This window comes from Girardinichthys multiradiatus, chromosome 22 (genome assembly GCF_021462225.1).
Source record: "Girardinichthys multiradiatus isolate DD_20200921_A chromosome 22, DD_fGirMul_XY1, whole genome shotgun sequence".
Classification (NCBI taxonomy): Eukaryota; Metazoa; Chordata; class Actinopteri; order Cyprinodontiformes; family Goodeidae; genus Girardinichthys; species Girardinichthys multiradiatus.
The window spans coordinates 41,294,006-41,318,275 of NC_061814.1; the positions used below are offsets into that span (position 1 = coordinate 41,294,006).

A 24,270-nucleotide genomic window follows, 5' to 3' on the forward strand; every position below is an offset into this window, starting at 1 on the left:
TAGCAGCAGGACTACCACAAGTTTGTTACAACAGTTATTTCTAAATGTGAGATTTTTTCACCCACTGAGTAAATGCCCTTAAATTAAAGGTTGTGTTTAAAAACTCAAAACGTTTTGCAAAATCCAAGTTTATGCTGCTTAAACGAGACAGTGATTGTCGCAGCCAAAGTAATGTATCCTGTCCTGATGCTGCAGAACTCTGTAAATTCCACATCCTTGATCCCAATACATATACACTATTCTTAATGGGAGAATGTCAAAAGTGACATAAATATTTCAAGGACTGGATTTGATGTTTCACAACATCCACCTCATTTATACCCTGGTAACTGAGGTTTTTCAATATGCTAGCAGACATAGGGAAAACCCTAAAATGGTGACACTAACACTCAATGCAGTTTGAAGTCCCTTCTGGTATCTAAACATGATTTCAAACTGGTGGCGCCTGATTCCACCAAAAAAGAGGTTTCAGGGCTCGAACCATGATTCAACTCAGGCACCGCAGAATACTTGGTTTTTCTGCGTGCACCATGAGGTCACCTATGGGCGGGTTGAACTTGGAGACGATAGAAACAACAAATATGGCATTGGATTATCCTTTTCCGTATTAACTGTAGTGTTTCAATGCACTCTGTTTGCATTGAAAGGAACATCTGTGAACACAGAAGAAATGTTTGCAGGTTGTCAAGCTCTGCCCATTTTGCTACTATGCTACAATCAGGAAGGAAGGCACATGCGTTTGATGACGAATGCTTGTTTCCCAAAACTGGTGGAAACTCGCGCTGGTTCTCAACAAAACACCAAAGTTTGAAGGTACCCGAACCGAGCATCATAACCTCAAACTGAGCTCCATGTGATATATTTCCCTAACTAATGTCCTTTTTATATTAGTACCTACTCCGTGCGGTTCGTCTTGGGTCAGTTCTACTCTACACAGTTTGGTCTGTTTTCTCTTTCAGTTGAGTACCATCTTAATGTAGGTCGCATCATCACTAACAGGGCGGCCCCACAGTCAGAAAAAAGTAACATGATCTGACACAAACACAACAACAATGGAGGACCTGTTGCTTGGGTCTATAGCTTTTGTCAGACTAAGAGGGAAAGAAGAGCCAGATAAGGCTGCAGGCAGCAAGACAAAGCACTTTGGATCAGTACAGGAGGCAATGGATCGATACAAGCTAAAGGACATTTTAGGGTAGCTAACGCTACCTAATGCTAGCTTGCTGTAGTGTCTTTTACACAATAAGCTCAGTGTGAAACGATTTAACGGTTGAAGATATTACTGATTATAATATGCGGTGACAGTTACATGGAACTGGGACTAATAGAAGAGCCTAAAAGGCAAGTAGAGCTGTACCGAACCACGCTGAGTAGGGACTAGTGGAAAAGTGGCATTAGAGATTTTGAAATGCTCTAACCAGTGAATATCATATTCCTTGTTCTGCAATACGATCCGGGTGGTATTGATAGACCTCTTGCTCTTTTGACCCCCGTCGTTGTTCTTGCAACACTGAAGCTTTGCAGCTAGAGACACTTTTTTTCTTCTTCTTTCCTCCATTCAGCCTCATTCCAAAGAAATTATCCTGAAATAACACACAAGCTGCCTAATCTGATATTCATTCCTCTCTTATATAGCCCTGCTTTCCAAAGTTGACTAAGGCCACATTATTTAGGCATTAAGGTGGTGTGATAAAAGAATTAGGCTGGTCATTAATCGTTTACACGTCAAATGCAGCAGAGCAGCTCGGGGAGGTGATTTAGCGAGGCAAAGCCATATAGCCCCTGTTAATCCACCTCTCACACGTTTTAATTGGAAGAGGCTTCCTGGATAGGAAATTTATGAATGGGTTTAAGGCCATTTCTTCCTTAAAGCCATCATTTATTTCATATTGTTAATAGGAGCTTTGACACTGCATCCACACAGAGGCACATTTTTTCTCCGCTCTCATTCAGCTATTGTCTTTGTGCACATTAATTGGAACGCTGTGCTTCGTGGTCGCTTGTGTAATGATGCAATAAGACACAAACTGTGAACATGGCATTAGGTTAGACTCTGTCTGTTTTACATATAGTTAAATCACCTTTTCTTTGTGGCTCCATGTTTGAGTCGTCACTTGGATCTCCATGACGACCCAAACACGTATGAACAGAAAACAGCACTGTTGACTTAACCCTCCTAGTGGCCCTAAGCTGCTGCTGCAGCGCCGGCATTGTGCTCCATGATTTTTTTTGTTTTGCCTTCAAATCTTCTAAAGGTCAGAGAATTAATCCTCTGAATAAACCTTTTTTTGTTGTTTTTTTAGCAGAGCTGCACAGAGGCCACACAAGAGAGAGAAACACTACACAGAAACACGCCCGTGATGGACACTTAATTGTACATTAATATGTGATGGTGTGGGAACAATTGCCTTTTAGGAGCCACATAAACAAAGAATGCAGGAGGTTTCCTGTCTCTTCCCCTTTAATCCCGCTTTTTACTTCCAGTGCGATTTCTCCCCAGCCTCTGATGTGAAAGGATTTGGCACTAAGATGCACGCAGGAGGACGAGGAGGGGTGGGGGGATAAAAAAAAATCCTGAAAAGTGGATCAAAAAAGTAAATGAAAAATAATGTCATATTACTGAAAATATGAGAGGCTAATTTGTGCCGACTTTTTGCTAATTTTGTTCTCGCCACAGAAAGAGGAGCCGTCACCTGCTTGGCGCCACAGCGCTGACAGTGCCAGTGATCCATGAAATAAGCTGCCGCTGGCTTTGTTCAGATAAGAATGAACAAATCTGCACAATGTACTGCTCTCGGAATCTCATTTTCATACTTGCATGCAGGCTAAAAGAAATAAGCTGTTTGCAGGCTTGATTAATCAGACATTTGAGGGGCTTTTTGTCTCTTTGATCTGCTCTGTCTCCTAGGTAACTTGGTTGACATTAATGTTGAGCCGCAGTAAAGACAATCAGGGAGTGTAGACCAAAACTGATAAAAACGAGCAAAATTAAAGACCTTTAATGCTTTAAATATAGCAGAGGGTATGCTGGGAATTTGAAAGAAGGGGAGGATGCGGTTTAGGAAAGTGGGTTTTGGGGGTTTTAATTTTGCTTTTGGAATGTAGAAGGCGTGTTTTCAGGACCTTTTGCATTTCAACTGCAGCCCCACAGGAGAGCTGGTTAATATGGGTAATCCTGTGTTAGGGAGCAGAAAGAAATGCTCTCTGTAAATCTGCAAACAAAACCGTTTAGCATGAGTTTTATTTGATTTGCTACCAAAATGAGCTAATATCTTTTCATTTTTCCCATTATTCTTTTTTTTAAAGGCTCAGTTTTAGGGTCCTTGCCGTGTTTTTTCATGCTTCAGGTATCCTGACATCTCCAGGTCATGCATCCGGCAGCTTTCAGAGGTCCCAGCTATAGAAAGAGCAAGTGACTATAAAAATGATCAAAGGCACACAGTGGGGTAGATAAAAAATATTTAAAATGCCTTCCTTTTACATTAGAATTAGATTAATTCTCAGCTTGGTCTTCATCAGGGTCATTGTCTGTTGTCTACACTTCTGTTCAAGCTGATTGCATAAATGACCGTCCACCAGTCGGTAAATTCACTGTTCATCACATTAAGCGAACAACAAAAGAAAATTACATTATAAAAAATATTGAAAAACTTGAAAAAGAAATAAGAAAATTGTTGATAAGAACTAAAAGTAAAAATAAAAGAGATAACATAATATTACAGTGCATATCACAATGACTTGCATCGTTATGAGAAACAAAAACTGTTTCTGTTTCTTTTAGTTTTATTCTACATTTTTTCTTTGTTCTTTTCATTTTTTTAACTAAAGTTAAATTAATCATTTATTTCACTTATTTTTGAAATTTTCTTCTATTTTCGTTCCCAGAATGTAAGGATATGACCGGTTTGATTGTGCGGTCAGCCTGAACAGGAGAAAAAAACAAACTTGGTCACAACGTGTTGTCAGTCTGGAGTTTATTCAAACCGTCGTGTTAAATAAGGACATTTAAAATATCTGTTTTCCTTTTCCAGTGTGTGCATTTTTTATGGTCATGGTCATTCGCTCTTTTCACAACTGTGACCCTTTTTTACTGAAGGCAAGAAGCCTGACGTATGACCTAGAAAAACTTCAGCTGTCGATGGGTTTATCAGCATTTCTTTAAATTATACGGGTGATTCATTCGATTGGGGCCGCTCTGCCTCATTTAGCTCCAATATCACCCCATCAGGGACCTGGGAACACCCTTAAGCCATTTTATCTCCAAATCTACTGCATACAGTTGAGCTAGCATCCCTTATAGGTCTCTTTAAGAGGAGAAAACATGATTTGGGGAATTGAAGAATGGATAAAATGGCAAAGAACTGGAGTACTGTCATAGCCTGTGTGCTTCAGGTTATTCAGACGCTTTTAACAAATCTTTCAGTGACTGTATAGATGAATGCCTTGAGGGCCCAGCCGGAGCCCAGCACTTGCAGCCAGTCGAAGCCCTTATCTTAAATCCAAGCAAAGTACCATTAATCTTTTTGAAAGACCTTTATGGCTTTTAATGTATCCCAAATTAGAACATTTTACACCCTTGGTTCCTGAAATATGGTGATAAAAAGCCTTTAGAGTTTAATTTTTCCTGCCTGCTCGCTCTGACCTGCTTAATCCCAGCATGCATTAGGAGATATTTTAGTTTCAGTCTTTCTAATAAAGTTTATCCCACGTAATTATAATTGAAACATTTTTTTCCAGCAGGTCTTTTTTTTCCGAGTGGCACAGTGGTGGCACATTTCTTCATTACCTTAAGACTTGCTCTCCCCACTGATTGTGCTCTGAATATTATAGAGAATTACCCTAAGGTTTGGTGAAATTGTTCCAAGTTGTTTATCAAAGTTCTCCTTTGCTTGAATAATAAACCTATCTCAGGAGTGGAAAAAGCGGCAGGATTTTTCCCCTTTGTTTTGGAGGCTTCTGTGTGTCTGGGGTTATTGGGATTACTCTGCTTCACAATGTGCACATGTCTTCCCTGGGATTTGAATGTTTGCCTCTTGCAGTCACGGTCATTCTCTTCATCTTCTGATTTCAGGGGCTGCCTGCTTCACTCCAAGCACACAGTCCTCCTACACGTTGTTGACGAGTAAAAAGAAAAATACCGTCACAACATTTATACAAGATGTGCAGAATGGTAGAGATTGTTTCTAATTGTCTATTGGAGTGTCTTACATCATTTGCACATGATGGACTGATATTTGGGCGGGCTATGAGCTGCATCTGCAAGCTAAAAAAAATGGCACCTTCCGGTTTTCTGTATGATAATAGAGCTGATAAACATGGAAAACTGAGGAATTATCTCTGGTGAAATTGTTGTCTGGGCCTTCAGGACATTAAAATATGTTAACTATATAATTAACTAATGTGTTGAAGGTCTTCGCCAACTTTATTTAAATTGTAACCACTGCTTTGCTAAAGTAGTCATACCCTGTCAAGCTCTTTTACATCACAACCATCATTTGTTTCCACAGACCAACACAAAGTAATTGTGAAGTTGAAGTAAAAAAAAGAGACATTGTTCTCAAATGTATATATTTTTACAAATAAAAATCTGAAAAGTGTGGCAGGCATTATTTGACCCCACTGAGTTGGTGCTTTGTAGTGGGCCATTCTGAGACGTGGATTTGCTTTGATCTAAGACAGAGCTGCAAGGTATATTGAATCAGTTGTCTTCTGGATAACATCATTGCAAAGGACTGCTTTGGCCCAGTATTTGGTAGTTTATTATATATTTAGTGTCATGCATTCATGCTCTGCATAGCTATAATATATTTGGCCAGTTGGATGGACTGCTCTTTATACCCACATCTGGTTTTTAATGGTGTTACATGTAACATTTTGCTCATAGCTAAAAATGTTGAATTTTGGGCTTATCCGACCGGAGCACCTTCTTCAACATGTGTGCTGTGTTCATACATGGCTTGAAGCAAACTGCAAACAGTTTTCTTAGCCAGATTAGTGGAGTCTATGACTAACAGTTGCCCTGTCCACAGATTCTTCCACCTGAGCTGTTTATCTCTGCAGCTCCTCCAGAGTTATTATTGGCTTCTTGGCTTCTCCTCTGAATAATGCTCTTCTTGCCCACCCTGTCAGTTTAGGTGGACCTCCATGTCCTGGTAGGTCTGCAGGTGGTCCTTCCTGTCTATATCTCTATATTTTTGGTAGATGAGAATTCATATTCATGACATCATCTCCAGATGAGTTTTTCTCACATTAATTGAAAGAGCGACATTTTGAGCTAATTGTGTTGCCATAATTGTTCAGATATGCCAATATTTTAACATACTTTTTATTATCTATACTCAACAAATCAAGATCTTGAGATTTTCCATGATCTTGAGCCTGTGTTGTTGTGATGACAGTTTAATTATCATATTATCTCAGTGAATGAAAACCTTTAAATTTTGATATATTTATTTATTTTGAGAGAGAAATTTTCTCATAATAGCGTCATTATCTTATTACCTGGACAAATTGAGCTGATTTGGTCCTGATAATGGTTTCATTGTTTCATTATCGCATCTTAAGATCATATAAACAGAAAACTGACTTTTTCTGAATCATTTCTTTTAGTGTCTGGGAAATGGACCAATAATAAACCTCTCTAAAGTAGATCACAGGTTACAGAAAGGCTGTCTGCTGTACAGCAGGGCTGTAGAAATGTGGATGCACATCCACCTCACCACTCAGGTGCAGTCAGCATCAACACCTGTGCAGCCAAGTAATTCACTGATATTCTCCTGATGTGAAAGTTTTATTATTATTATTATTGATTTTATCATTATTATTATTATTACTACTATTATTATTATTGATTTTATCATTATTATTATTATTACTACTATTATTATTATTGTATTTAGGATGGTAATTGGAGAATAAATTCAGTTTGGCGTCTAGCCGCCTTTGGTCTGATTTATTCAACAGATTACAATAGCCAATCGTTATATCACTTGATTTAAAACTTACTGCTCGCCTTGATTATGGAAAAGCTATAATCTATAAAAAACACCATCAGATTTCTCCAAAACTGGTGGCTAATCACTATGGAGGCAACCAAACTTGTTTGTCCTATATTCCCATCAGCTTCGTAACTCGTCTGTCAGTGTGTCCCAAACTTGCATATCCTAGACCACCTCTGGACGCCAGATACTGTGTGTCCAAAGTTCATGTTAGGATCATTTACCTTAAAGGTTTCTTTTCAATTTTGTTTTATTAGGGATGCAATTAGACTGCCAGGTCAGGAGACCACGGATTATTAGTTCATGAGACCAAGACCAGATTTTAAAAAGCTTTTAAAGAAAACTAAGAGTAACCTTTTTTTCTTTTTGAGGAATTACCAACTTGATTTTAAATCTGTTTAATGTGTGAATGTCTATAATCAGAGTAGAATATTCCGGTCTGGGTTTATTAGTTCATTTTATCATTTTCTAATGCCAAAAAAACCAAAAATGCTTTGTTTTTTATCTTTTCATGTAGAATAAAGTTTCCACAAATATGAAACTATATTTTAAATGATTGGTTCAGTGTCAGATTGTCCAGTTCAGGTTTGATCAGTTTTCAGTATTTTAGATTTTGAACAGAATTTAGATTTTTAGAGGTGTTCAAATGCTGTCCCGATTCCTTAAAAAAGCTTCAGATAGCTTCAGATAATTTAGTGCTAATAAGAAGATCCAAAGCAGACACCAGCTTCTGCCCTGCTAGCAGCTAATAATTAGCCCATGGCGCTATGCTCTCAGGCCTTAAAACATCCGTTTCTTGTCTGTTGCTCTGTCACTGAAACCTTTTCACAAATTTGATGCTCTGTAAATGCTTCCTCCCTTTAATCTGTTGCCCAATACTACAAATATTCATGAAGTTGACCCCGTGTTTTTTATTTTAATAAAATCAAAGGAAACGCAAGAAATGGCAGAAACGTTTTGAGATTCATATAACTGGAAAACTGACTGTTATCAAAGAGCTACTCCTAATTTTATCCACTTGGGCAAAAAAAAAAAACCCCACACACACACACACTCCGCAGAGACCCAGAGCATGATGCTGCCACCACCATGTTTCACTGTGGGCATGGTGTTCTGTTGTTGATGTGCAGTGTTTTTGAACGTTGGCCCAAAAGTTCAGGTTTCGTTTGATGAGACCGTCACATATTTTATCCAGACCTGGATGTTCTCTTCTTTCTTCCAACCCTCCTCTGTGGTCCAGACTCATAGAAAACATGATGGGGAAGAACCAGAACTTGGCAGAAATACGCTGCTCCTGACTGATACCTTTGGTGAAAAAAAAATATATATTTTGGTCCTTTGTAACATTTCTGCATACTCTGGCTTTAGCTAAAATATGCAAACTAAAAAAATAAAAGCTAATCCTACTAGAACAGCTGATCTTTATTTGTGGCTCATCACATTTCTTATAACTGGTGGCAGGTCCAAACTCAAGAAAACTGAATGCTAAAATTAAATCGAAATGTGAAAGTATTAGTTCAAGGGGTGCCCACACTTATGCAACCAGATTATTGCAATTTCTATATTTTTCTCTCTTACATATTTATTTATTTTTCCTTAAAGGGTAAAAGATGAGTGTCACATTAACGGTAAAAAGAGCTTTAAATGGATTTATTTTATTTCAGTAAAACGTGATATTTTAACAGCGGTGTGAACACCTATGTGAATCTTTCTGAACATTTAGCAACTTCACTGCTAACGTTCTGCTAACCATCAACACTAATGTGAAAGGATAGGATTTTCAGACTAATTTCCTTTCTCTTCTGTCCGTCTCTAAATAGATGGCTGTGCAGATCGCCCAGGCTGCTGATTGCCGTGACTTTGTGCAGAGCAAACAGGAAGAGGAAGCTTTGAGGGCAGCAAAGAAGAGGAAGAAGCAGCTAGCCTGGGGGTATGACGTCTGTCTCTTGTCTCTGTGTTTATGATTGCCGTCACATCTTCCCCATGCATGACGCTCTGTGTGAAGATGGAGCTTTAGAAGCCTGAATAACTACTCATGCAGGAATTAAGTTTGCAGCTAAAATACAGTCAGATACGTTTCTGTGGTTTAATGTTTTTGTTTTCGTGTTTCGTAGGTTTGAGGCGAAGCAACGTTGGGAAACCAAAAGCAATATGGGCTTCATGTGATGAAAATGGAGGAAAAGGAGCAAAGCTTTTTTTCTCTTAAGTTAATTTAAAAAAAGGTGTGTTTTTTTTTAGCAGACTGATCGTGTTTCTTTTTATTCTTCTTGTATGTTTTGAAGGCATTACAGCAGCTGAATGTGAGGGGGAAATGTCAGGCAGTCGGCTGAGAGAAAACCAATCCAGAGTGTAGCAGAGAGGAAAAAAATGAAGAAGCCTTCAAATTAATTCCTAAGGCGCCCACTGGTGTCTGCATTGTGTTATTTTTCATTACATTTTAGTGATTTCAGCGCTTTGGCCCTTTTTTTTCCTCCCCTTCAAATTAAATCTGGTGTACATTACTGGATGATGCGTTTATTTATTGCTGTAAAGTGGGTTAATCATGAAGGCGCTTCTTTCTTCTGCGCAGGAAGAGAAAGGGAAGATTAGAGTGCTAATGCAATGTACAGGATAATGTGCGATCGGATTTGGGAGCAGAAAATGAAATTTGGATGCTGTAAACTGTTTTGAGCAGTCGTAAACTGCAAGTTTGAAACAGAGACTTTGCTGCTGGCCCTCACCCATGTTGGAAGTCGTGCTTTTGTCTCTCAGCCCGAACAAGAGGCACGCGTTGTTGTCTTTTCTGAAGCCTACACTTGCTGCTCATTGTGCACTGAGCTCCCTTCAGCATCTTTACACTCGTCTAAAATCCACCGATTCCAGCTGCTGCTTTGATCTTCTTGGATCTGCAGCGTTTGCTTCCACAGAAGCTCGGCTTCTCTGAAAGCCTCATTCAGACTCCAGGAAGTCTTAATTTCAAACGGCACGGAGAAAAAATGCAAGAGAGATAATTACTTTATTTGTAATGATGGCTTTTTTTCCCCAAAATATAGAAGATGATTGCTTTGCTTCAAGGTAATGAGAATGAAATGAAATTTAACTAAGTTGTTTGCAGTGCACATATTGAAGCTGTTTGTCCCCTGGTGAGGTGTGGTAGTCTCAGTCATTTAGTGTGCAACCTGAAAAAAAATGAATGACATCAGCAGGAAAAGTTAGGGGACAATGATGGTACAAACCACCTGAGCTGCAGAAACCTGGACCAGATCTAGAACCAAGCTGCTTTGTGTGTAGTTTGCATCACATTTGTGTCTCAGGGACGCTCTCAGTTGTTGAGAATTGGTGCTAATTAAACTGTTAATTATCTCAGTAATGAGAGGCAAGTTTAAACTGTGTTAGGCTCATCAAAGTACAGCGTGGGATTTCCCCACTTTGATGAGGGCTGTGAAAAATATATATCTTAACTCATGAGTGAGGAAACATCAGAGATGCTTCATTAAAGGAACAAAATGAGGGATAAAAAAGGACTTATAGCGCTAATGTGTCAGAATAAGTTATATTTCCATAAACATGTTTAAACATTTTAGGGTCTTTTTGACCCCAAGGCCCTTTGCTAACTTGTACCCATTGCATCATTTTCTCTAAGTATTTTTGTAATTTATGGAGATAAATGGTCATAAAAATAATTTAATCTCACATGTAATTAAACTAAATTAAATTGTTTATTATGATCTAAAACTTTTTTGTGTTTATGTTGACAGTGATCACCCTCTGATCAAACTGAAATGTCTCTAAGCAGATAGATAATATTAACTGGACTCATAAAATCAAATTTTCCTACAGTAGGCCATGAGTTTAATGTGGAAAATTACTTTAAGGTGGTATGAAATGTCCCCCTGGCAAACTGACTTGTGGCGCTTTGAAACGACCTGTAATAAACACCGTTGGTTGTTTTGTACCTGATGTTTTAGGTGCAAAACCACCAAAACTGCAAAGGTAAAGTTAAGCCCACAATTATTCATACCCCTGGCAAATCTGATTTAAAATATTTATTCAACCAAGAAGTTTGTTTCTGACCGACAGGCATCTTTCCAAAGATAATAAAAACAATGTTGAAGAAGTATCATTTTTATTAAAAAAATATTTATCTCTTTTTATTTAGATTGCATTTAAAAGTGGCATAGATTCTCCCAGCTTCCTCCCGCAGTCCAAAAACACGACTGCTAGGTTTATTGGTCTCTGCAGATTGTCCTTAGGTATGAGTCTGTGTGTGCATGGATGTTTGTCCTGGTGACCCGTCCACGGTGTTCCCCGTTTCTCGTCTAAAGTCCACGGATGGATGGAGGGATGGAAATTATTTCTAGCCTTCTCAGTAACCATTGGAAAAAATCTGTATTGTCATAACAGCCCTCAGTGAGCTCCAAGTCTTTGAGTTTGGAAGACCTCCTTACCATCACCCTAATTTTAGCTCGATCCACAGATTAACTATCAGATTCCGGCTGGGCCGCTCCAACACGTTAATATTACTTCCAGTCAGAAGAAACATGTTGGTACAGATTACCTAAATCTGTACCAACATGTTTCTTCTTAACTGTATCAAGTCAAGTCAAGTTTATTTATATATCGCTTTTCAGCAACAAGGCGCTCAAAGCGCTGTATCAAATGACAAAGAGGAGGAATTACACATAAAACCTGATTGTGACCTAAACCAAAATAATAATAGAACTTAATTTTTCTTTAAGTAGACAATGAACAGAGAACAATTGCTACAAATTTTGACAAAACAACCTACAAACTGTCACATGCCCGGTATGAAAGAGCCTGCAGTCCACGGCACCATTTCATTCCTGAAACAGTCGGGTATAAAACAACCAGAACTGCAAAGGGGCAAAATGATCAGCAGCCTTTTTTATCTTCAGGTACTGGTTAAAAAAAGAAGCCGTCTGCTTGAGGATGGTTCGTGCAGAACATGCGTCCATCTCTGCCTGCTTTGCCGCCATTTTGTACCCACTTAAACTATAGCGGTACAATAATTTTCTATATGTTCAGTGTCTACTGTTATGAAATGTGGTTAAATGTTTCCACAGACGGAACCACAATCAATGAAAGTATAGACTACTTTAAAATCCTGAGAAAGTTATGTAGAATTTAATGACATGACAGTTAAGCATTTTAATGTTTATCTCCATAATTTATCAAAATATGTAACTAGCAAGAGAAATAAACAGTGGTTCTAATACTTAAATGGCTTTTACTTGTATACAAGCCATTTAGATTTGTATATAAGACTTAAATACTGAATGGATTGTGTACTGGTATGATTCAAATGAACTCAGATCCTTTGTTTTCACTTCTTTTAAACAGAAAATAACGCTTACAGAAACGGGCTTGGAAAAACGAAACCACCTGCTAATGAGGGGCGTCTGACGTAGCATGTTGTGGAGAATTTGTATTCTGGTAACTTTAGAACAGATAAAAACCAGATCTCATCCAGTTGGAATTACATTAAATTCAGTTTATTTATATATTTCCTTTTATATTTTTATTTATATTTGCTTTGGTGTTTGCAGCAAGATGCTGCATATCTTCTATAAGTCTGTTGTGGAGAGTGTTATCTCTTCTACCATCATCTGCTGGGGAAGCAGCATCAGAACCAGGGACTTAAAAAAACTCAACAAGCTGATAAAGAAGGCTAGCTCTGTTCTGGGGACTCCTCTGGAACCTCTGGAGATCATTGTGCAAAGAAGGATTCTTCATAAAATGAAGAACATTATGGAGAACCCTGATCATCCTCTTCATGAGACTGTCCTACAACAACAGAGTGTCTTCAGTCAGAGGCTTCTTCAGATGTGCTGTAAGACGGAGCGCTACAGGAGATCCTTCCTGCCCACAGCCATCAGCATCTACAACGACTCTTTGGAGAAACCTTCATAATATGAGTTATAACAACATTTAATTTCCCTTTGGGATGAATAAAGTATTTTTGAATTGAATTTGAATTGAATTGAATATCACCAATTCACATTCAACAATCCAACATAGTGACATTTAATTAAATTAATTTCAGAACATAATGCCAATCGAGCTATATGTAAGGAAGTGCAGCCAGTTGCAAAGAGTTGTTGACTTTTCAGCGTTCTCTCTGATATTTTATAAGAACTCTCTGACATTAGGGGTATTGTGCTACCAGGCGTGACACCAAATGAACGCTTAGTGGCGTTTTAATTCCAGGTGGTTCTGGAAGTCACACATTTTATGCCCAGATCAGACTTCTATAGCCTGACTGCATTTACCCACCAGTGACATCTTCACCGCCACAGCTTTATTCTAATAAATGTACTGCTACAGCCCTACTTACAGAAAGTCTGCTTTACTTCTATCTGCTCTACTGATCAAGCTTTACCAATAAATCCTAAAACATCAGAGAACTGTATGTATTTAATGTACAGAAGCGATGTATCCATGTGTTTAAAGCTTGAAGATGTCCGTGATCAGAGCTGATCCTAGAGCGGCACAGCTGCGTATCAATAGCATCTTATTATTAATCTTTTTGAACACAGCGTAATGCCCAAGGCAGAGATGATTCTTCTTTTAAGCTGGAAAATCCACTTTGCGCTCTCGTCATGTGAAGGAGCTGCAGTTTTTCAGCAGTCTGTTACTGGAGGCCAGTCTTAGCCCCTGACCCAGGCTGATTTGTTGTGAAATCCTGCAACAAAATCCTTGGGCACAAGTCAAACCACTTCTAGGAAAAGTGTTTGTTGTGTTTGGGGAGGTTTGAAAAACCAACAACAACAATCCCATTAAGTGGTTGGGAGAGCTGCTGTTGTATGAATGGGGAACATATGTTGCCGGCAACGAGACATGTGCCCTATCGCTCACTGCTATCGCCGTCGAGGAGAGGATTAACTGAGGCGAGATCTCTGAGATGCTACTGATAAAACACCTCACACTTGGCACGCAGCGTAGCTCTGAGGATGTTTTGGTCTGTTTAGGGATTTTCACTTAGAGCTGCTGATAAATGCGTGTTCCCTGTTTTCATACAAATCTCAAAACAAAACCCTTTTTTTTTTTTTTTACAGACTTTGGTCCATAAATATGCAAACAAGACAAATAGGAAAATAAAAACAATGAATAGCGACTAACCAGTGCTGCCACAGTCTGGATGGATACAGGGAACAGCTCACACCAGAGACTCCATTTGAGACTCCAATGGTTAGAGGAGCACTTGATGTCATGGACTTGATGAGAAAATGTTTATTTCAGAAACCTGGCTCTGACCTGCCCCTCTAAGTTTTGATATCAAAACTCCTGCATTGACAAATATCTGTATTCAGGTCTGGACTTTGACTGGACCATTCTAACACGTTGATATCCTTGGATTTAAACCATTCTTTCTCAGTTCCCAACCCAAAAGTGGGTTGTGGACCCACTATCATTGGGTCACGAGGCTTTGTCTGGGACAGAGAAATCAGTGGAGTCTTGTGGATTCTCCAATGTGAGAAGACACCACAGAAGAAGACATATAAAGTGTACTTATAAATGCTGTTTGAGCATTTTTGACCGTTCAGATAACGAACAAATCGGACCTGAGAGTTTCTTTATCTACGATAACTCCAAGGTTTGAAGCTGTAATCAGGAGTAACAGGCTCACTTCTCCCATTAATTCCTGCAAGTTCAGGTTTAGGATGTTAGGGTTATACCCAGTGTTGAACTTGGTGCTGCTTAAGTTTTTTCACAGCACAATATTTGCCGGAATTTAGCGACTGACAGATAATCAGAAGAAACAGTACTTTTGGTACTTTTGAAATGCATCATTCATTTTTTCTGTTTGTGCATTAAAGCTGTTAATGCTAGCCTTAATGTTTACTGCTAGAATAATTAGAAGAATTGAATTCCCTTTACTTGGGTTGCAGCAGTAAATAAAGGGTGATGGTGGGTCCTGTACACTCAACGGTTCAGAACCCCTGATCTAAACTATTCCATCGTAGTTCTGGTTGCATGTTTAGAGTCGCTGTCCAGCTGGAAGGCAACCCCTTGCTCCAATCTCAAGCCTGCTGCAGCCTATAACATGTTTGACCAGATTCCCTGTCCCTTCAGAAGAAAGGAGCCACATAGCATGATGCTGCCACCACCATGTTTGACTGTGTTATATGTTATATTATTTACAAAAAACAGGCTGATATTAGTTTTTATAGGTTTTTATCCAGGGGTGTAAATATTTGTGCAGGGTGCTGCAGCTTACATCTAGCTGACAATACTGTCTGAATAAATCCTCATCGCCATTTATTTGATCTGATGACATGGTTGAGGTATTTCACCTTTTTATAGACATCAAGACTATTGTTGGACAGTTTAAAGATTGGATATTGATGTGAATAAAGAAATGTCTTGTGAATACATGCAGAATAAATAAATGATTTATGCTTTTTTATCTGAAGATTATACGTCAGAGCTTTGGTCTGAGGTGCAAATATATGCATTATTCCTTAACAAAGCTTATATAAGAGGTTTTGCGGAAAGCAGGTCCATCTATGAGACGTTTTGTCATCAATTCTTGTCACGTCTCCTGTTCCTTTAATGTGTTTTCACGATGTGTTCTGTTTGTCAACTCGAGGCCACTTTCTTTCTTGTATATGAGATCTGTGTATTATCGTCTCCTTCCTCTCAGAGTATCTCGCTGTGGGAGCGACAGGCAGAGTGGATGTTGACATATTCCTTGGCTGATTTAATGACCTGTTTAATTCTGGCACGTCTGCAGCCCTCTCAGATGTTTAGCAGTTTTAATTAGCGTAATCCTCGCTCTTGAAAAAGGCCACAGGGTTGTTTAATGGGTCATGTTTGTCAAGATGCACAGAATTATAACACAAAAGACATGCCATTTATTCAGTGCTACAGTCTTCCAGTCATTATGGGTGTCACAATTGATAATTAGAGGAAGAATTGATTCATCTGAAAGCTAAATTGAACCTCTGCGGTGTGAGGAAATTAGTTTGACAGTGTTTGGATGAGTGGTGTTTACACTGCTGTGTGGTGTAGTGGGAGCGCTCCATCGCCGGTGTTAACTGAAGCAGCGAGCACACATGCTCAGTGCTGTTTAAAGCTGGGGAAGGAAGGAGTCTTCCTATGTGGGATATGGAGACTAAACCGTGACATTATCAATGAACTGATTCCTCTCAGTTTTACACGTGACTATGGGGAGATTCAGAGGGAATTAGGTCAGTTATAATTTATAAAAACTTTTAAAATGCACTTTCTCAATAATTAAAATGAATGAAACTATATAATGTGGGTTTCTTCGTTTCAAAACTGCTTGGAAAGCATCAATGTTATCACGGAGAACAAAAAATTTAAATGAACTTTCAATTAATTGTCCTTCCTTTGCTATCTGGGAATGAAAACATTCCCACACATAAATATGCTGAGCATGCACTCATTTCATATTCATCTTCATTCTGCAAAGCACACATCCCCATTTTATCCGAATGAATTATTAACCGAGGTAATGAATATTTGAGTTTTCTTTATGGAACCGTTTAACAGTCTCTGCAGAGGTAATGACATTTTAAGCAGCCAAAGTACCTGAGTAAAGCAGAGGGAAATATCATTTAGTTGACCAATCAGTCAAGTTAGGTTGTGCGGCATCGAAAGATATAACAACGGGCGCCTGTTCATCAAAGATCATCTTTCCAAATTAGAGCATAAACTCACCTGCTTTTATTTCTACACTCAGAACTGAAACATCTCTGCATGTTGAATGGAGTCAGCATGATCTGAAGCGGCTGGAGGGGATTTACAGACAAAATGGATCTAATGGTGCAACTTACCTTGATTTGTCCCAGGAAACAGCTCAGTAAGTCTGGCTGTATGGAGTTACTGTATGAAGAACACTTGCTTACTGTAAAGAAACTAAGTCTTGAATGGGGAAGAAAACACCGTACACCTTTTAATTGATCAAATAATACGAATACAGGGCAGCAGGAGGTCAGTTACGAATAAACATATCTTTACAGGAATGTAAAATGTCTCAAGAATTTAAGTTTTTTTTTACATTTCACTATTTTCTCTTGAGTTTGATCTCCATACATTTAATTATAGTCTGCACAAGAGATCACCTGAGCAGAATTTCTGGTCCTTACAACCGATCCAAGTCTTGAATGGGGCAATGGCCAACTCCGAGTCCCCGTCTAACACGGAATTAACTTCAGTAACATGAATTACTTTTATATGCAGTGAAGTAATACACTACTTTGTGCCGGTATTACCCGGTTTTTGTTAATATTGTGATTGTGCCTCATTTCCCTTTGTCTCTCAGGTCCCTGCGCTCCCTGTTTTTCTTGAAAGCAGCATTTCTTTATCAGCTACAACATTCTGCTCCAACTCGGGTTAACTCGGTTAATGTCCTCTCAACTAGTTACCTAAAATACCCAACTCTGAAGTTGTTGGTGAGAGCTCTTTAAATAAAAACTTGAGCTCTTTAAATAAAGTCTCATCTTGCTCCTGGTGACGAAGTTTACACCTGGAGGAGTTTGCTAGGCTAATGTTAACACGTTTTCATTTTGTTTTTATATGCTTCTTTGGTAATTTTGCCCCAACGTGTTTTGCAGCCAGAACGTACAAAAATGTTTCTCTCTATTTCATAAACATTGTGCTTTGTTTTTGTATTAGTAAGATTAATTAACATTTATTAGCGTGTTTAAGCTAGAAGTAGCACATAATTCACCCCTTTGCCGCTTGATACCCCCCTTTTGGTGTATGTTGCCATTCCCCCCCCTTCTTATCGCTTTAAACTTGAAAACAAACTTTGTGAGATGTTTGTGCAGATATAATGTTTAGTTTTCTTCAAACATGGAGAAATGCTGTGTGTTACGGCCAAACATCTCTAGTTGTGTCTCGTGTCCAAAAGATATCGTTCCAGAAGAGTTGTGGTTTATTCAGATGTTTTTGCTAATTTAAATCATGCCACCATGTCGGCTTTCGTCTGGCATTCCTTCCAAACCTTGTCAAACATCTTCAGTCTTTTTCTAATTCTACTGCCATGAACTTCAAGCTTTAACCTGCTAACGGAGGCCTTTAGAATCTGAGACGGAGCTCTTGGATATTTTGGTCATTTCCTTGAGTGTCATATAGTTAGACTCTGGGGTGATTTTGCTCGGATGTTCACTTTTGGGAAAGATAGAAACTGTCCTAAATGTTATCCTCTTGTAAATAATCTTTCTCTGTGTAAAAAATTGACTTCAAATAGTTTGGAAAAAACCTTATAGCACTTCCCAGATTGATGGACAGCAGCCACCTTGGCATTTTGTTAACACACCCAACATCCACTCCTCAGAGGATTGACAACCATGTTAAATGTTTTCTACTTTTAAATAATTATTTGGACAGATTGACTCACATTTAAATAGTTTAGAAATCCTTCCTAGATTGATGATTAGCAACATTTGACTCTTAAAGGTCATGTGTTTCCTTCTTGGCATTCTGTTAACAGACATTTTTGTGCTCCAGACTAGCAAACTGTCTAAATTCCCGAGACTAACCCACATGCTTATGATCGATTAAGAGTGCCGTTGATTATCAGCACCTCGCTGATTTTTCTCTTCATAAATCCTTTGAAATTTGCAAGGATGTACATAGTTTTTACTATGCCAAGTTGTTTGAAGTATGCTTTTCTACATTTACAGCAATCTATTAATGTTCTCCTCTGACCTGACATGAAGGAATATTATAAGATTATTTATTCACTACTGTAAAGTAAGACACCAACACAACAACGCCACGCTGATCTCAGACCCTCCATTGTTCACTGTTGTCTCAGCACTGCTGTGTTTGTGAACATTAATGCTTCCATGGAGGTTTCATCTGAAAGTTCAGGAAGGCCTGATGAGCTGAGAGCCAATTTGTGTCCAAACCCCAAGGAACTCCAAACTCTCCCAACTAATTCCCACCATTCCAGCTCCTTCAGACCTCAGCTCTACACAAATAATAGTGATGCTTTGTAAAAAAAGAAAGACTTTCACATCTCTGCCAAGCATAATTCATTCATTTAGCATTTGAATGACAATAGACCACTTAGCAGAGCTTAAATTATTTCTGTGCCCTATCTGCTACTTGACTGCCTTTGTGTTGTAACTGCGGACGATCATTAACTCCACGAGGTGATGTGGAGCGCCCTTATCTGAGGTTCGGTCCTCAGAGTTAACTTTAGACAGAAACTACACATCCGTGACGGCAACATTATTATTCCTCGTGTTCTTAGATGAATCTGAGTCGCGTCTTATAAGATTTAGTTGTAACACAAAGGAATTTAAAGCTGAAGCTTTTGTCATTTAAGAGGCTTCAGTTAAAGACTATAGGATCAGCTAGAGCAAAGAACAGTATGAGCTGTATGGTGGGACAAGCAGAATGTGAGAAAATCCGATTTCTGAAAAGAACCACCTGAGTTCAAACATCTAATCGTAAATTTGGACTTAGTTGCACCTTGAAGAGTTGTTACATTTGCATTTACATTTCTGAGGATGCCAATACACTTACAAATGGTGCAACCTTATCCAGTTGTAACCATTTCCTTAAATCAGGAAGCATCAAAATCAAAAGATGACATAAAGAATTTAGGTCAATCATATAGCCGGCCAACTTTTTCCCTGATTCAACATTTGTCTTCCTGTTTAAAATATCTATAGAAAATCAAACACCACAAGATTTGGTAAATATATTTTATTTTTTACGTGCACCAAGCCTGAAATTATTTCTCATCTCTGCTCCTTTATTTCTAAAACATCAGGAGCCAAAAAAAAGAACAAAATATCTTGGTGTTGTAGAGGGTTAAAGTAGCCAAAAGGCCATCCATCAACTGTCTGAGATCAGGTCACAGAGGTAACTGGTCCAGCAGAACCACCCAGACAATGGGTTCAAAGTACCGGAGTATTTTTTTGAGACAGGTGTGTTCAGGTGTTTTGAAGCTGCTGCAGATATAAAAATAATCTTGTTGTATCATCGTGGCCATTTTTATGCGACAACGATCCATTAAAAAAGGGATTTATTTTTCTGTTAACACATTTGCACAACGCTTTAATTATATTCTTTGTTCACACGGCAACAGTAGAGATGTGAAAATGGTTTAATTCTTCTTTCTTTCTTTAAATCTCAACATGCGCAAACACTTCCTGCTTTCAAAATGGGGGAGAAAATGAGCACTTTGTTGGAGAACTGTCGTTAGATTCAAGAGTCAGCAGCACAAGTTACTCCTCTTCAGTCCACCGTTGTTATTGTTGATATCTTCATCTGTGGGTTTTACAATATAACAACAGCTATTATGTTGTGTGCATTAATTTCTACTGATTTCAGTCACACTGTGTTTTCTACACAAAAATGGAGACCGGGACGTTTTCAAACCATTACACTCTGGAACCTGTTCTCAATTTTTGCCATTTTCAGAGAAAACGTGCACAGTTGTCATGTGAACAAACAGTTGAAACTCGCCTAAACTTTTCTGTTTTTACTAGAAAACGTTGTGTAAACAGGGCGTGTGCAGGCGGGGGTAGAAGCAGGGGAGCTTGGAGGATTCAAATAAGTGAGGTGGAGGAATACCAACAATTACTTGTTGGTATTGGTACACAAACAAGTAATTGCAACATACATAAGCAACAGTAAGCAAAAAATAGGAGCAGAGAACAGAGTTAGCATTTATGCTAACTAGCTATCTTATTATCTTCATGCATGGGAGATGGTTTTACTTTCAGAATATCCCTGTTTGTTCAAAGTACGGTAAGCTCACCACCGATGCGAATAAGTTGCATAAAAGATGCTTAAAGTCACAAAACACTCATCATCATCCATCATGGAATCCAGTAACCATTGGCCATCGGATCAATTCTCCCATTTCTCGCTGGTTGGTACCAGTAGTCAAACTACTTCCATTTTTTTTTGTACGAACCATTGTGGCGTATGTGGTCCTTGATGATCTGGTTACCACTTTACAGTGTTTTACGCTTCCTATGACATTGCTTGGTATTCGCTGGTAGCTGTAAGCAGCCGTTATCGGAGTCACCATGGTAATGCAAACAGTGAGCCTCATGTTGAGGTCAAACACAATGACAGAAAGTTCTTCTCTTTTCAAAGATTCCTCTCCTTTGGTTTGGCTCCCTTAGAAGGCTAAGAAGGTCCTGGGTTCAAGTCCTGGTTGGGCTCTTTTTTTACTGGGTACTCTGGTTTCCTCCCACTGTACAAACTGATGGCTGTTCGGTCAGTTGTGGATTCCAACATGGCCTTAGAGATGAGTGCATGCATGCATGGCTGTTTGTCCTGTGTGTCTCAGTACTGGATTGGGGACCTGTCCCAGGGAACTGATGCAGACAGGCTCCATTCGAATGTGACCCTGCAAGTACAATAAGTACAGTTTAAAACCATCGTCATTTAGGAATTAAATGTTTTCAGGTTGCCATATTAACTACCAAGACATTCCCACTATTTCCTAAACTCACAATAAATCCCCTATTTTCCAGCTGACAGGTACCAGATTCCTGCAGCGTGCGTCTTTGAGACCCACCGTTCCTGTCTTGTTCTCCGTGCAGTGATAACTACCATAATGAGATTTTGCCATTAAGGAAGAAAAGAATGAAAAAGACCCCAGCCATCTGTACAGCTCACCATGGTAAAAGAGCTGAATGCTATCAAGGCAGAATTAAATCTTTGAATTAGACCCTCTTTGTGTGCACAGGGCCAGTGAATACCTCATGCTATATTCATTTCAAAAAAAGACCTCAAATTAATTAGTTCTCATATGTTATAAAAATTCATGAATTTGACTGAGACATTACTGCCGCTGTTGGGCCAGTGGTGTTTGGCTTTCAGGCAGCTTGGAAGGAAAAATCGTACACCCCCAATAAGAAAATGAAACAACTGTTTATGTAAATAATGCACTACATGTTTACTTGATGGAAGAAAGCAAAGGCCCCGAACAGAGCGCCGAGCTTAGCGTGGCTCTGCCAAAGGGGACCTCTCACCAACAACTTCAGTCTTATTAAACTGATTATCAACTCCAGCTAATTAATCAGAGACAGTGCCCTTTCTTGTTATGCAGGGAGGGAGCCCTGTGCGTCTCTCCCACCGCCTCCCCCTCCCATCTGGTCGCCTCTGTTCTCCCCCTTCTCCCTTTTCTTTTTCCTGCTTTGATTGAAGTAGGGGAATGGTAATTTTCATGCATCATCTGGGCCGGCAGGATGGGAGGACAAGTAGTAATTACGTTAAACAAACAAAACCAAGATTGCTCGAGAAGCTACCACTTTATTTAAGCTGGAGGAATCAGAAAGCAGGTTGAGAGCAAAATGGTTTCAAAACAGGTTTTAACCGCCTCTTTGGTTCACCACAATATGCGCTTCATCATGGATAAGGAGCTGATCAAAAACTGGAGCAAAGACTTAATATTGAGGCCGTTTTACATGGAAAATTTAGCAGCTGAAACTGAGACCTTTTAATGTCAATGCTTAGAAAAAAAAAGCAGAATGAGGATGTTGAGCAGAACCAGACCCCAAATGAATTTAAAACGAAGTAAAAAAAAAAATAAAATCACCCTTTTTCTGCTCTTTTAACCACATAAAATGTGTTGCTTTGATACAAAAACATCAGCTTCACTCTTGGGCAAAGCAAATAAACCCACGACAGCCAAGGACTCTAAAGTCTGTGTTTCCCTAAGAGGACAAAGATGTCAGTATCTAACTCACACTAGATCCACAAGGATCAACTGATGGCTGTAAACTAAAGGGGGTAGCTGCTGTGTTAGTGTAAGTTACAGAAACTGTGACTACATGCGCAGACATTACAGTATACATATTTATTGGCTCAAAATACCTTAAAATGGCCTTCAAATACATGAATCTTTTACATTCATATGTAAAGGTTCTGGTGTGTCAACAATAAGCTAGAACTCCCAAACCAGGCTGAATTAACAAAAATATCTCAATTTTGTTTCTGCAGCCAAGGGAGAAACAACAAATTTTGTATTAGTCTTTAGTCTCATCTGACCAAAGCAAACAGTTCCAGTTATCGTCAAAGAAGTTACGTCAATCGGAGGTCAATAAAGTTGGTGTTGCTTTGGTGTGTAAGTTTGCCAAAACAATGTCGGACTCCGTAATTTTCTCTGGTCCCCTCCCCGATCTGACCAGTGACGACATGTTTAGCTGCATGCTGTCATTCAACCGCTGGCTGTCTAGGTGGTGTCCAGAAAACGATGTGGGCTACATTGATAATTGGCGAACATTTTGGGGAAAACCTGGTCTGACCCATAGAGACGGCATCCATCCCACTTTGGATGGAGCAGCTCTTCTTTCTAGGAATCTGGCCGAATTTATTAGTTCTCCAAAACTCTGACAACCCAGGGTTCAGACCAGGAAGCAGGGTCGTACTTTAATACTCCTCTCTGCAGCTTCTGTACTGCTACCCACCCATTACCCTATTAAGACAGTGTCTCACCCACGGCCAAAATTGAATAGATAAAAAAAATCATCTAAAACGAGGAAATCAGGAAAATCTCATAAAATAAACACAACTCCGACTAAAAAGAAAAATAAAACAATTAAATGTGGCTTACTGAACATAAGATCTCTCTCTTCAAAGACATTGCTAGTTAGTGACCTGATTTGTGACAATCAGATTGATTTATTTTGCCTCACAGAAACCTGGCTGCAGCAAAAGGATTATGTTACTATAAATGAGTCAACTCCTACTAATTATTAAAATTTTCACATTCCTCGAATTACTGGGCGAGGAGGAGGAGTAGCAACCATCTTTCAGTCCGATTTATTGATTAGTCCCAGACCAATCAATAGCTACAACTCTTTGAAATATTTAATCCTTAGTTTTCCTCATCCAAATTGTAAAGCACTAAAACCACTTCTATTTGTTGTTTTGTACCGTCCACCAGGCCCTTATTCTTAATTTTTAGATCAGTTTTCAGACCTTTTATCTGATTTAGTGTTAAATACAGATAAAGTTATTATAGTGGGGGATTTTAACATTCATGTTGACACTGAAAGTGATAGCCTAAATATAGTGTTTAATGCTATCTTAGACTCAAATGGCTTTGCTCAAAACATTAACAAACCTACCCACCTTTGTCTTCATTCTCTGGACCTTGTGCTGACATTTGGCATTGAGTGTAAAGACATAACAATATTTTCTCATAACCCTGTCCTGTCTGACCATTTTCTAATCAGACAATGCTGTAACAACATTTAAAGAATCTGTTCCACTTTTGATTTCCTCATTATCACAGAAAAGCACAGTGGAGGGCAATAATTTTGTT

The 24,270-nt window shown here is 38.9% G+C and overlaps 1 protein-coding gene across 3 annotated transcripts in view; it reads left to right on the forward strand.

The window, feature by feature from the left end:
- fam204a (family with sequence similarity 204 member A) overlaps positions 1 to 15,405 on the forward strand; it is a 30,955-nt gene extending 15,550 nt beyond the window's left edge. The window contains exons 6-8 of one of the 3 annotated variants that reach the window (XR_007036139.1): positions 8,819 to 8,928; positions 9,113 to 9,220; positions 14,054 to 15,405. Coding sequence is in view for 1 of the 3 variants with exons in the window: in XM_047352414.1 (XP_047208370.1) it covers positions 8,819 to 8,928; positions 9,113 to 9,164 (162 nt within the window). In the remaining 2 variants the exon portion in view is untranslated. Of the gene's footprint in view, positions 1 to 8,818; positions 8,929 to 9,112; positions 10,713 to 12,338; positions 12,500 to 14,053 lie in introns of those variants that run through there. The other 2 variants (XR_007036138.1, XM_047352414.1) reach the window with 2 other exon arrangements.
- The last annotated feature ends 8,865 nt before the right edge of the window (positions 15,406 to 24,270 follow it).